General features: G+C 43.9%; 1 protein-coding gene across 1 annotated transcript in view; it reads left to right on the forward strand.

Moving 5' to 3' along the window:
* LOC104083535 (CMP-N-acetylneuraminate-beta-1,4-galactoside alpha-2,3-sialyltransferase) overlaps positions 1-12731 on the forward strand; it is a gene marked incomplete at its 5' end in the record, with an annotated part of 59988 nt that overhangs the window by 11618 nt on the left and 35639 nt on the right. The window contains one exon of the mRNA XM_009587041.1: positions 1309-1495. Coding sequence (XP_009585336.1) covers positions 1309-1495 — 187 coding nt within the window. The remainder of the gene's footprint in view (positions 1-1308; positions 1496-12731) is intronic.

Here is a 12731-nt window from a genome sequence, read left to right on the forward strand (position 1 = left end):
CACAAAAAAAAAAGGCTTCATCTCCTCTATAAATTGTGGTGGTGCTGATTCTTAAGTTGTTGTCCCTTTAATATTTTATTCCTAATGATAAAGTGTTTTTACTAAAAATACATAGGAATTTATTCTCCTTAATTCTGAATAGAATTTCAGATTGTATACAGGCATTTTCTTCTACTAAAAGGTCTCCCACCTAAAATGCTTATCCGGGCTGAAAAAGACAAGTCCAGATCCTCATTAACATTCCTACACAGCGAAATTTGCGGTCCATAAGCAGTTTCCAGTATACTGAACTACCCCAAGTGAAGAAGGCTGCAATAATTCAAGCAGGCAATGCTGTTCCATCAGGGCTGCTGTTTGATGTCAGCAAGATTTGTATTCCAAGTTACTTGACATTTCTTCAGCTTTGGGTTTCTAGTTTTGAATAGAAGTTCTCGATAACTTCGGTGTCATGAAAGTTATCATTGCTGTTGACGCCAGAGCAGTTTGTTTTTTGAAGGGTAAAAACTTTGTCCCTGAGGGATGTTTTAACAAAAGCACAGCTAAACACATAGCATCCCCTTAGAAATCAGTGTGCCCAAGAGCAAAGCTGCGTGTCTGCTTGGGTATTTTCAGAGCAGGGTGCACTTCCACAGCAGAAACTCCTCCGAGTCAGTGAAACTGCAGTGCTGCTGAGCCTTACCCCAGCTGCGCAGCCCAGCCTCTTCCTTTGCGTTGGCATTGCAGGGCAGGTCGCCTTCTGGATGGGCCAGTTTGGAGAATTAAACCAGGTGGAGATTGTTCCTTTGTTTTGGTTTTTTTTTTTTAAATTATTAACTGGCTTAGTTCCCTAAACAATCTCACTGCAAGTAAGATGAGCAGTGTAAGGTCTGGACTGGAGTTGGAGCATGAGACCAGTTTCGCTTAAACTACCATGAAGCTGCATCCTCTGTTTCAGCACAGTCTTGCAGAATCCAAGTAAGAGATCCCAGGAGCGATGGGATGTTAAAATATTAATGCTTAGTTTGTAACTTTAAATTTGCAAGGACAATATTTTTCAGTTTCCTTTTCCAAAGCTTCCAACCCAATTTAAATCACAAGAGTGGATGTGCAGAAGTGGTTTGCATTATATTCAATTAAATAATTTAAATAGCTTCTAATTAAACTGTTGTCATTTGGTATAATGTTTGTGATGAAGAACTGTAAGAGTTAACATTTGCTGCTGTAACAGCTGCATACAGGGAGCTCTTGCCCAGCAGTGATTGCTGTATCATCAACATGCATGAGCGAAAGTGGGAATTCATGACAGTGTCTTCTCTGGTTGCCCTGCAGGCTGAACTCGGCTCCAGTGAAGGGCTTTGAAAAAGATGTGGGTGGCAAGACAACTCTCCGGATCACATATCCTGAAGGTGCAATCCAGAAAATGGAGCAGTATGAGAAGGATTCCCTGTTTGTTCTGGCAGGATTCAAATGGCAGGATTTCAAGTGGCTGAAATACATTGTTTACAAGGAGAAAGTGGTAAGAACGCTGTCAGCTTGCATTGCCAAGGTCACCTAATTAGAAGCAGTGGGCAGACATGATATCACAGTCATATTTGACACATTTTGGTCTGAAGAGAGTTCCTCTGTGTGTCCTGCTGCACTTAAGTGAAGGCTTTTTTACTTCCATGGACTTCAGCTTTAATTAAATATGCTTTACAAAGACCTCTCTCTGTAACGTGACCTTGCATCACAGATGAGGCTTTCTATTCAAGATTATGTTAGTGTGCTATAACAATGAATTTAATTTTTATTTATTTTAAAGAGTATAAAAAAGGACCAACTTTTCCATGGATTTTATGGACTCTTAGGGTTTAAGAGCAGAGGAAGGAAAAGCGTAATGGCAAGGGGAGGAAATGGGAGTTTGGGGATAAGGATGTGATGGCACAGGAGGGGAGGAGGACACAGCAGCAGCATAACTTCTTGAAAAGGCTACAATCCACAGACTTAATATGACCTCTTGAATAGCACAAGCCATTATATTTTGCTCTGTTATTGCTGTACTGAGATTCATGATTTGTGTTTGGCTAAAGTATCATCTGGAAGAACAGTATCAAGTCTAATTTAAAACCATTGAAATGGTGGATCCACTGCTTTCCCCATGTAAATATTTTATCCCAGTCAGTTGCATTAGTGCCCTTCTGAAGTACCATCGACCTGTTACTAGTCAGGGTTGTTCTCTGTAATTCACCCATCCTAAATGGAATCAGGTTGTGATCACTGACTTCTCATTCAGTGGATGGCTCATCTTTATCTGTTGTCATGAAGTCCGGAATAAATGGCCTCTATTTGTTTTACAAATCTTGTATCTCTGTTTTCAAATGTTCTTTAATGATTTTTCAACAAATAACCAGACAAATGGATTAATGTTCAGAGGATGGGATGTTATATCATGTGTTTGGACATGAAGAGAGGAGGTTGGCAGCTCACCATATACAGAATGAAACAGTCTGGGAATATAATTGTATACAGTTGTTACATAGATGGCCTTAAGGGCTCATACCTTGCTCTTGTCTCACACTGGCACCAACTTGCAATTATTTTCCTGGTACCAGACGGATTAAGTTACCTGTCAGCCTTTGGGCAAGCACAAGGGGGCTTTCGTAACATGAATAATTGAGTCAAAAGTAGTTTTCTTTGGTTTATGTCATGCTCTTGTTCTTCATTCTGGGCCAGGGAAAACCCTGGCAGTGTCAGCGCCCTGCAACGTGAATGCAGTTTTAGGGACTTCTAGTGTTTAGCTTGACGTTCAAAGGATGGATTGGTTTACTTCAAAACAAATTGAGTTTCCACCTGATGCTTGCAGTGATGTGGTCATCACTAGATTCTAATGTGGTATCCCTGATCTTGGAAAGATGCAGCGAACAGTTTGTTAAAACTTGCTAGAAGACTGGGGAGAGCGATTGCAGTAATCTTAAGTGAGTGCTTCAGTGCCCGGTTTGGCAGAAAGCAGAACGACCGTGAGCTTCTTGCGTTGCATGTTACTTCAGTGCTCTTGTAGTTGGCTCCTTATCCTTCATTTCTTTGGAATAAACATTCCGGTTTTTTCAGTTCTTGTAGGTGATGTTTTCCAGATCTCTTAATTCCTGTTACTCTTTTGAATGCCCGCAGTTGATTCATCTTTTTATTAAAGAGCAGTGCCCAAAAATGTACAGAGTACAGCAAATAGAGAGGAGCACACAGCTATTTCACTAGCCTCACGGTTCTCATTCGTTATACATCCGCTGTTTTGACTGCATTTTCCACAATGGCATGGGACTGAAGGTGAGTGTCCAGTTCCTTGAGACACCAGGTTTCAGGAAGAACTGAAGAGCTGCTACCTCCCCAGCTCTGCACCCTGTGCTTGTGCCATTGGCTCTTCCTGCCAAAGAGCAGCACCGTGCACTTGTCCCTACCAATTCTTTCTTCCAGAACACTTCTCCAATTTGCCAAGTTCCTTTGACAGCACTTTCCAGCATGTCTACCATTCTTTCCAGGTTCATGTCCTCTGCAATTTAATAAACATACTTTTTACTCCATCATCCAGGTTGACAATGAAAACACACTAAACAAAGTTGGTTCCTAGGCACACCCCAAAGTAATAACATCCTTCCATTTCTACAGTGAGCCCACTGAGAACTCCTGGATAGTTTTTTGGCCACTTCTGAACTTGTATCACAGTAGTATCATTAATAACATTTTCGGCTTGTTTGTGAAAGTGGTATGTCAGAAGCCCTACTGAATTCCAGTTCATGTCTTGCTTTTCCCCTATGATACTTTTTTCCCTGTATAAAGAAATACTATTTTTTTTCAATAATGATTTGTTCTTGACAAATCCACCTGCATTGCTACTCAGTCTTTGTTATTTTTTTCAGGTGCTTACAAATAGTTAATCTTGCTATTCTGAGAATCGGAATCATAAATCAACTCTCTTCCCTTTTTTTGCCTTCTTAAGGCTAGGCACTACTTTTGTCCGTTTTTCAATCCTTTGACACCCTACCTGTCCTACGCAAATTCCCAAGGGAATTATTGCTGGGTTTTGAGGCTGCTGAGCCAGTTCATTGAATACTTTAGGATGCAGTCCAGGTGACTGAAGACATCTGTCTTGTCCTCTCTAGTCTGATCTATTTGAGATCTTGCTGTCACTGGCTTTAGCTGCAAGCAGGTGGCTAGCACAGCTGTTTTTTCTAGTGGAAACATGGGAATAAGACATTTTCTAGTGGAAGCATGGGAATAAGACATAGGCGTCTCTTCTGGTAGTGAGTGTTAGTATTTTTATCAGTGTGTGGTAAAATCAAAATGACAACTGCTTGCCCAGTGCCCTCTGTGGAGAGTTTCTGTTCCTCTCTCAGCTGATTTTCCAGAGAAAAAGGAGTTTCTTCCTTTCCTGGATTCATCTAGAGGCACCTGCTTGACCTAGGAGCTCTGCATGCCACTGTTGCTTATTCCTTATCTGACATTAGGCCTGTCCCTCTGCAAGACTTCATCCCTACTGCAAACCAGTGGTTACAGTCAGGAGTCTGACCTCAGGACAGAGATAAGGGAAATGGAAGCATCCTGCTAAGTAACATGACTGCTGTGGAAGTGGACACATTCCTCAAAAAAATAGGCCGAACTCTGCTCTCTGGTGTTTCCTTTGCCCCTCAATGTTGATGGCAACTGCATATGTCCATGGTACAATCACAGGTGGGGTATGAGACTTTCTGAATTCCTTCAGACACCAGACCTGGAGCTGCTTGGACTTGCTTGACACCAGGGATTCTGAGCCAGGTGCTAGGATCCTTGCTTAGTCCTCTCTCAAGTAAGTGAAATCAAAGGGAGTTTATCTGAGAAAGAGTAAATGAAAGGCAAATGGCTATTTATTGCTGGGGTCAGTGGTCAGATAAGCTTATTCTCCCTGCAGCTGAGAGGGATTTGCTCTGTGTTATGTTAGTCTTTTGGCAGCACTTGCATACTGAGGAAGGGATAAGTGCTTTGTAGAGAGGGGGATTTTCAGGAGATGTTATAAGGAAAAAGAGTCAGTGTGATGCAGAAGCAGCAGCAGAACAGTGAGGCAGAGGATTTGATGTGTTACATACAGTCTGGTGCAAAAGCCTTCCGGAGATCTGCGTGATGCCTCGGTGCCCTGGGAGGCACTATATCCAGAAAGAGGAGCAGTGGAATATGGACCAAAGAAAAAGTAAAAGCTCAGCTGCTTTTTATTTCGCACTAAACCAGAAATATCTGGAAGGAAATAAAAACTTGAGAGAAAAGATTAATCTAGAAAAAGGACAAGTTTGGCTAAATATTCAACAGCAGCAGCAAAACAAAGGTAGTGTCCGTTATAGAGTTCTGGGTGAGCTGGCACTCAAAATTGCAAGTCTTGTCAGCAAGTTAGGGCCGTACTGTATGACTGGAGAGTATAGACCTGTCTTCAAGAAGAGGAAAGGTGGGTGAATCTGAGCGACTAAAACCCTGGTAATCTGATTTCAGTAATTTGACAAGCTTTAGAATAAACTGAAGGGGAAAATAATTGCACTTGTTGCAAGTAAATGTGGGAAAAGGAGTGTAGGATGGAGAAAGGTGCCACGGTTAGCAGAGGGGAGTATTGCACCATGCAGACCTAATATGTCAAAGTACAAGTGGAAAGTAAGTGGGTTGGAGTCCCACAGCCTGCAATCGCATGAACCCATGATTACTGCAGAAGAGTCACAGATGTGAGTTGTTCGTGCATCTGTGGTGACTGGTCTGGCAGTGCGGACTTGCAGTCATTGCTGCAAGAGCCTGCTGACACTTCCAGGCACCCCTTCTCTGATGAAGCAGCTGCTGCTATTTTACTGAGTTACTCATGGACAGTCAGAACAGTTACATTCTCTCCTGGACTGTTCTTTTTGCCAAGAAACATTACCCATATGTATGGTGACCCACCCTGCCTGCTTCCCACTATTGTACCGTCCTGCATCACCCCGGGTCTCTCCGTGACAGAAGCTCTTCCTGAATACCTGAAGTATCAGAGGAATTATAGGGGGAGGGAGGTTTGGCCATATACTGCTCTTCTCTGTTAAAATAATGGTCAAAAGCTGAAGGTTCCTCTATTGTGTGGAGAGTAGATGCTTCCTGAAACAAACAGAGGAATTTACAAGGGCCAGTTATGCAAACCAGCCATCACAGCCTGGCGCTGGGGCTGATTCCAGGGTGGTTTTTTGCCCGTCATTAGTGAATCAGAAGGAGCTCTCTTGCTTGCTAGGGCTCACTTCCCTGAACATCTGGCACATGGTGGTAAAGCAGCCAAGTGAGGGCAAAGGTTTCACTAGAAATTGGCAGCTCGCAAGCTTCCTTCTCATGTAGTAATAAGCCTGCGGACGGGTCCAGCCAGGAATCTCTGCAGCCTTTGCCAGGAGGAGTCACTTGTGCAGTAAGTGCCTGCGGCACCTTGAAGCTCTCTTTGATAGTGAAAGTTATAGGAGCGAGTGAGCACCTGCCTGCGAGCGAGGCCAAGTTCGGTTGTCTGTCCCTTGCAGGGGCATGCCTCTGACAACTTGCACACAGCAGTGATGCCATCTGAAAAGCAGTTGTCCTCCAGCAGATGTTGAGACTCCAGCAGTGGGCACGACATAACCCCTCTCCTTTGTCACAGCATGTGACTGCTGCTTGTGGAGATCTTGTGGATGTGACAGCAGTGGAGATTTTTTTTAACCTTTTATTTGGGAACTACATCTCTGCTTTAAGTCAACAGGTTACTTCTAGTCCTGCTAAAATGTATGTTACGATACCTTCCTGCCTTGATCAGCCTATGTTACTGTGCTGGAGCCAAGGCTGGCCTTCTGCCAGAGCCATCACTGTGTGCTGAGCTTTTGTTTAGAGCTTCTCTTCTTCCATTAGTTAATGGCCTTGTCATGCTGTGTTTGCTAGGGCACACTGTGAACGTCACAGCCTCGTAATACGCCACAGATTCCTCGGATTCTGAAATAGCCTTGCCTGTGAGCTGTTTTGCAGCCCTGAAAAAAAACTGAGGAGCCACCATGTTCCTCCTTTCGGCTTGAGGAAAATAGTGAGGCTGTGAATCTGTTCTTGCTGTCCAACCTCATGTAAAGCTTCATCCACATGCATGTATTTCCAGCTTGTTTGGAACTTGAGCCCAGCACTTGAGCAGGTGGTTTCTCTGGGTCTGGGCAAGGAAGGGAGAACCTCCTTTCTCCAATGCTGTCACTTGCCTTTGTTGACAAATGGAGTCGCCACTGCCACTGGCAGTTTCACTCCAGAGTCTGCTTCTGGATTGCAAATACTTTCTTTCCCTTTTCTCTTCCCAGGGGCTTGTTGCTTTAAAATATTTTTTATGCGGTTGGCCTCTTCAGTTTTTAAAGGACTGTGAGAAAGACTCTTCATCTGGTTTTGGTGGAGCTGTAAATCCAGCACTAGTTGTCTTAATGCATTATGAATGCAAAGCTTGGTTACAGATTTGTGATGCCTGATCCTGTGCTGAGACAGAGCTCTAGCCCATCTGCTTAGAGATATGCCTGGGTAGACATTGCCTTGTGTCCTCCTGCTCTCCTTGGACTCGGGTGGAAGGAGACAGAAGCTGGACTTGCTGCTCCATCATAAATGAGAAGCTTTTGAATTGGGAAGTCAGCTTAAGGGTTGTCCCATTTCTTTCAAAAATTTGAGTTTTCCCCCAAATAGCCATTTATAACTAATCCCTTCAGAGGAATAATATAGGAAGGCATGGCTGGTGAGTAAGGCAGCCAACGTGCATAAAGGACATGATAAGGCTTGCACTGGGGAAGAGGCAAGAAAGCCTCTTCCGTGGTGATTGTCCTGTGGTCCTAGCATATGGTGCAAAAGGCCATTTCCATTCAGAGCGTGGGGGGATTTTAGGAGGAATTGATAGCGGAGAATACCGTATCACATCATCAGGGTGGTTCAGTGCTTCGGTCAAGGCCACTGAACCATTACTAAAAGTTGAAGCAGAGAAAATGCCTTGTAATAAAGTGAAAACATGAGGCAGACTCTTCTGGCTCTTACCAAGTCTCTGACTGAGAAGAAGAGGTGAAAGAGTCTGCGTGATGTATTCTGTGGAGAATATTCCATTTTCTTCTGACAGAGAGTAGCTGGGAGTTAATTTGTCTTTCTGGGATGATTCTTGGGACAATGTTGACTTTTTTTTAGGTTTTGATCTCTCTCTGGCTGTGCAGAAGGCTAGTGTGTACTGCCTGAGGGCTTGTGCTCCCACAGTCAGGACTTGCTTCCCCAGTGCAGTGCATTGGTGGGAATGGCCCAAGGGAACCAAAGAAAACTTGCATATGAAAAAATAAATCCTTCTTCGTGACTGGCCCAGGAAGAGCCATTTCCAGAAGACGTAAGAAGTATGAACACTGGTGCCCTATGAGAGAAGGTGAGCCAGTTTTTTTCCAGTCATGATTAGAAGAGAGGCTGGAAAATATATAGGTATGCTGTATAAAATCCTGTCCCTGCTGACCAGAAGAGGGAGAAGACCTTAGTTCTGTATTGCATAGCTTTTAACAAGCTTTCAGGTAGCACTGTAGTGAGGGCCATACAGGAATCTCAGTAGACAAATGACCCAGTTTGCAACATGGGCCTTGGGGAAGACTTCCTGGCCAGATTCCCAAAGGAAGGTTGTTGGTAATGGAAAGTGCAGGCTGGAGCTTGCCCTTCATACATACCTGCATGCAACAGCATAATAAGATTAGGCAGGTCACTGCATAGCTGAGAGCTGTTCCCACCCAGGCATACTTCGTGTGTCTGTAAGTACGCTGTCAAGCATCAGCTGGTGACAGGGGCTGCTCTGATGCCGTTGCAGTGTGCCTTCATAGCATTTAATATTATCAAATGGATGCACGTTGGACAACAAAACTTGTCCACCTGGATTGGATAGTCATCAATATCCACAAGTCTGTAGCCACATTCACCTAAGCTTCTGGGGCAGATGAGGAAAATGAAAAATAGCCATAAGTACACTATTTTCTGGATGAAAAACTTCCAGGTATCAAAAGTCTGTGAAGTGTCTATATTTGTAGGAATAATTGGTTACCCCAATTTTAGACAGTTTCTCCTTAAAATTAAAATAAAGATTGTTGGTGTGCCTGCCCTTCCAGTCATTCCCACACTATGCATGTTTCTTTGTTCTTTTTTTTGTCCCTTGCTTTGCTTGCTATTACCTAACTCTAGTCTTCCTTGCACTATACTTCCTATTAAAAGATGAGAAGCATTTACTTACGCTAGGCTTTGGTAGTCCTTAAAGAACCTTTATCCCACATCTGCCAAGACAGCATTATCTTCATTTCTGGCTCAGTAATCCTAGGTGTGACGTGAAAATCAGAGAGCCCCAGTCAGATTTTTATTCTTCTTTAGTTCCTTTTCCTTCACATCATTCTTAAATGAAGACACCCAAGTGGAATTTACTCCCTGAAGAGACTGAATCATTGCCCTAGTAGGACATCCTTTCTGGGATTGCCTCACCATCCTGCTTTATCCTGAGACAATTTCTTCCTAAAATTGTCATCTTCTGATCTCTTGTGATGTCTGCTGCCATCCAACTGACAGTTGCTGTCCTTTCCTAGATATTTGATCACTACTTCCTTCTTCATCCATGATTCAACCAAAGTCAAAAAAGATGGATAATTTAAAGAGTTGCAGTTTTTCCACATCTCTTCTTTTAAAAAGCCAACATGAGCGAGGGCCAACTGAAGGGCTAGTGCAGCTTCTTGAAAAAGCATCGGGAGGGTGCTCATGTTGTACTCGCCCTCTTTGGCAGGCTCGGGCAGTATTCAGATATCACTATTATGCAAATCCTGGTAGAGGCATTTCAAGGTCATAGTGCATGTAAACTCAGGCTATACTGGTGTCGTGGTTTAACCTGGCAGGCAGCCAAATACCATGCAGCCGCTCACTCACTCTCCTCCCCCCCCGCAGTGGGACGGGGAGAGAATTGGAAGGGTAAGAGTGAGAAAAACTCGTGAGTTGAGATAAAGACAGTTTAATAAAACAGAAAAGGGAGAATAATAATGATAATGATAAAATATACAAAATAAGTGATGCACAATGCAATTGCTCACCACCCGCGCTGACTGATAACCAGGTAGCGATCGGTACTTCCATTCGTATACTGAGCATGACGTCACATGGTATGGAATACCCCATTGGCCAGCTGAGCTGGCTGTCCTGATATGTTCCCTCCCATCTTGTGCACCTAGCTCAGTCAATAGGCATGGGAGCTGTCCTTGGAGTAGGAGGGTACTTAGCAACAACTGAAAACATCAGTGTGTTATCAACATTCTCCTCCTACTAAATCCAAAACACAGCACTAGCAAGAAATTTAACCCTATCCCAGCCGAAACCAGGACAACTGGTTAGCTGCATTGATCAAAGATAGGCTTGGAATATCTGAGGCAATGTGAAGAAATTAATTCCAAATCTGATGCTGATCTTAGTGAAACACACAATTCCATAAACAGCAGAGCTAACGAAATTGCCTGATTGGATTTATGTCCTGCTCCCTCGTGCCTCCCCCTGGCACCACAATACTCTCAGATTTCCCCCACCTCATAAGTACCCAGTATGCTCTATCCTCCCTTTTATCCCTCACTACTGCCTGGTGGTTGCATGCTGGCCAAGACATGCATGTTCACTGGCCCATATGTATGTGATTGGGCACCTGGCAGACCAAATGAACAGATAATTGCTGAGCTCACTCGGCATCATCTCCACCTGGCCTCACATGCAGACATGTGGGTGTCTCTTCCATCCAGCCGTACATGGCTTTACCACCAGCCCATGCCTGCTGAGGATATTGCATTGCCTACCTGTGCAGCAGATGTTCCCCCATACTGGAGCAGTGCTTTGTGAATCCAGCACATGGAAGAAGTCAGAGGACATCGTCGACAATGAAAATGAGACGTTGCCCAGAGGGTATCAGCTATTCATGCAAGTGTTAGTAGAATAAAGATGTTCTGTGTTAACACTTCAGTAAAGAACTACAAGAATCATTTAAAGTCTGCAAAGCCTCCCTTAGTCTAAGAGATTTGAGTTCAATTTATTTAGCTTATGCCTGAGATTTTGGGCAGATTTACTTGTACTCTCTATCTATTTACCTAGAGGGAACATTTTTTCTCAGAAGACTTTTTAATTTAATAGGAAGAAGTATATCTGAAGCTATACAAACGACCAAAAAAGGCAGCACATTTATATCTGCCCTATTTACATCTGCCCTACAGGCTTGATGAATTTGCTCTTGAAGTCTTAAAATCAAGACTGGATATCTTGGTAAAGTTCCGCTCAAGCAGCGTGAGAGTAGAGGACTGGCAGGAGAAGTTGCTGATGGAGGGAGCACTGGTCCCTGCTATGCAGGACGTCCAGGAGGATGTCAGGAGGATCTCTCTTGGCATTTTGAGCAGTGCTGATAAAAAATAGCAGAATGTGGTGGCTAGGAGCTGAAGCCAGATAAAATCAGCCTGGACAGATGTAATTTCCTTGAAATCTGTGCTTATAATACTCGAATGACATACTTGCAGGCGTGAGCACTGACTGCTGACACCTTTTTCTGAAATACAGACTTAATCCAGTATCTGGGAAAATTCTGTTTCCTGGGAGTGCCCTGGACAGGGCTGCACTCTTGTGTTGCCTTCTCGCCATCCTATTCTGTGACTCTGGGAACGCCTGTCCTCACTCTCTATGACCCATTTGTTGACTATGAGGAGCAGGATAGCAAGCCAGTAATACCCTGGACAGCTTTTCACGAAAGTAAGTTATTTGCTTCATCCAGTTGTCTGCAAGGGTCACAGCAAAATTTTCTCTTCCTGGGGCACAATTACCCAGATCTATTTCTGCATCCCGAGGGAGAAGGCTTCGCGGAGTCTCTGAGGTGAGCAACTTCCAGCATAACAAGAGCCCTTCGGAAAGCATTGCAACACCACAGGATGCTGTGAGTTCACCCCTGCGCAGTGTGAAGACTCACAGAGGAAGGGAAAAACACTGATTTGATTTTGTAAATAAAATCACATGCTTTCTATCAGTGGCTGAAAAGAGACTCCCCTTTCACAGCTCCAGGAATTTTGCTATCTGCATTTTTTTCTTTAAACTGAAAAGAAAATTCTGAACAGTAAATATTTATCCAAGATGTGTGGTTGTTAATATGATCCAGTCTTCAGTCATTTTGAATGGTGTCATGATGACAGATGTTAATTCAGAAAGGAATAGATTGGACGATTTATGCCTGAAACACATGTTCCTTGGCGGGCTCTGTGGATTACTTGCATAGTTAGTGCTGTCTGAGCAATTTGTAATGTTTTCTCTGCCTTGAAGCACCGAGGTCTCCAGGACAGAGGGTTGACCTATATCTCCAGTTTGCTATAATAAACACTGAGGTAACTAAACTCCCCATGTGCTTTTATCTTCCTAAATTTATCTCTGCCCCTGTGCTCCAGCTGTGTGCGGTGCTTCTGGTTCTTCCCAAGAACAGCAGCTTCTTTCTGCAAGAGAGGAGGATGCTCCTGTGCGCGCGGGGTGCAAATCCCTGACCTCCTCCCCCTCTAGATTCAACTTCTCCCCTACCTCAACACTCGCAGTTATTTAATGCAAACACTTGTCCTGACAACAGAAGTGTCAGGGTCCAGAGGGAGGGCCACGAAAATGATCAGGGGGGTGGAACACCTCTCCTATGAGGAAAGGCTGAGAGAGTTGGGATTGTTCAGCCTGGAGAAGAGAAGGCTTCGGGGAGACCTCATTGCAGCCTTTCAGTACTT

The sequence above is a fragment of the Fulmarus glacialis genome, unplaced genomic scaffold, assembly GCF_000690835.1.
Source record: "Fulmarus glacialis isolate BGI_N327 unplaced genomic scaffold, ASM69083v1 scaffold18021, whole genome shotgun sequence".
NCBI classification, from domain to species: Eukaryota; Metazoa; Chordata; class Aves; order Procellariiformes; family Procellariidae; genus Fulmarus; species Fulmarus glacialis.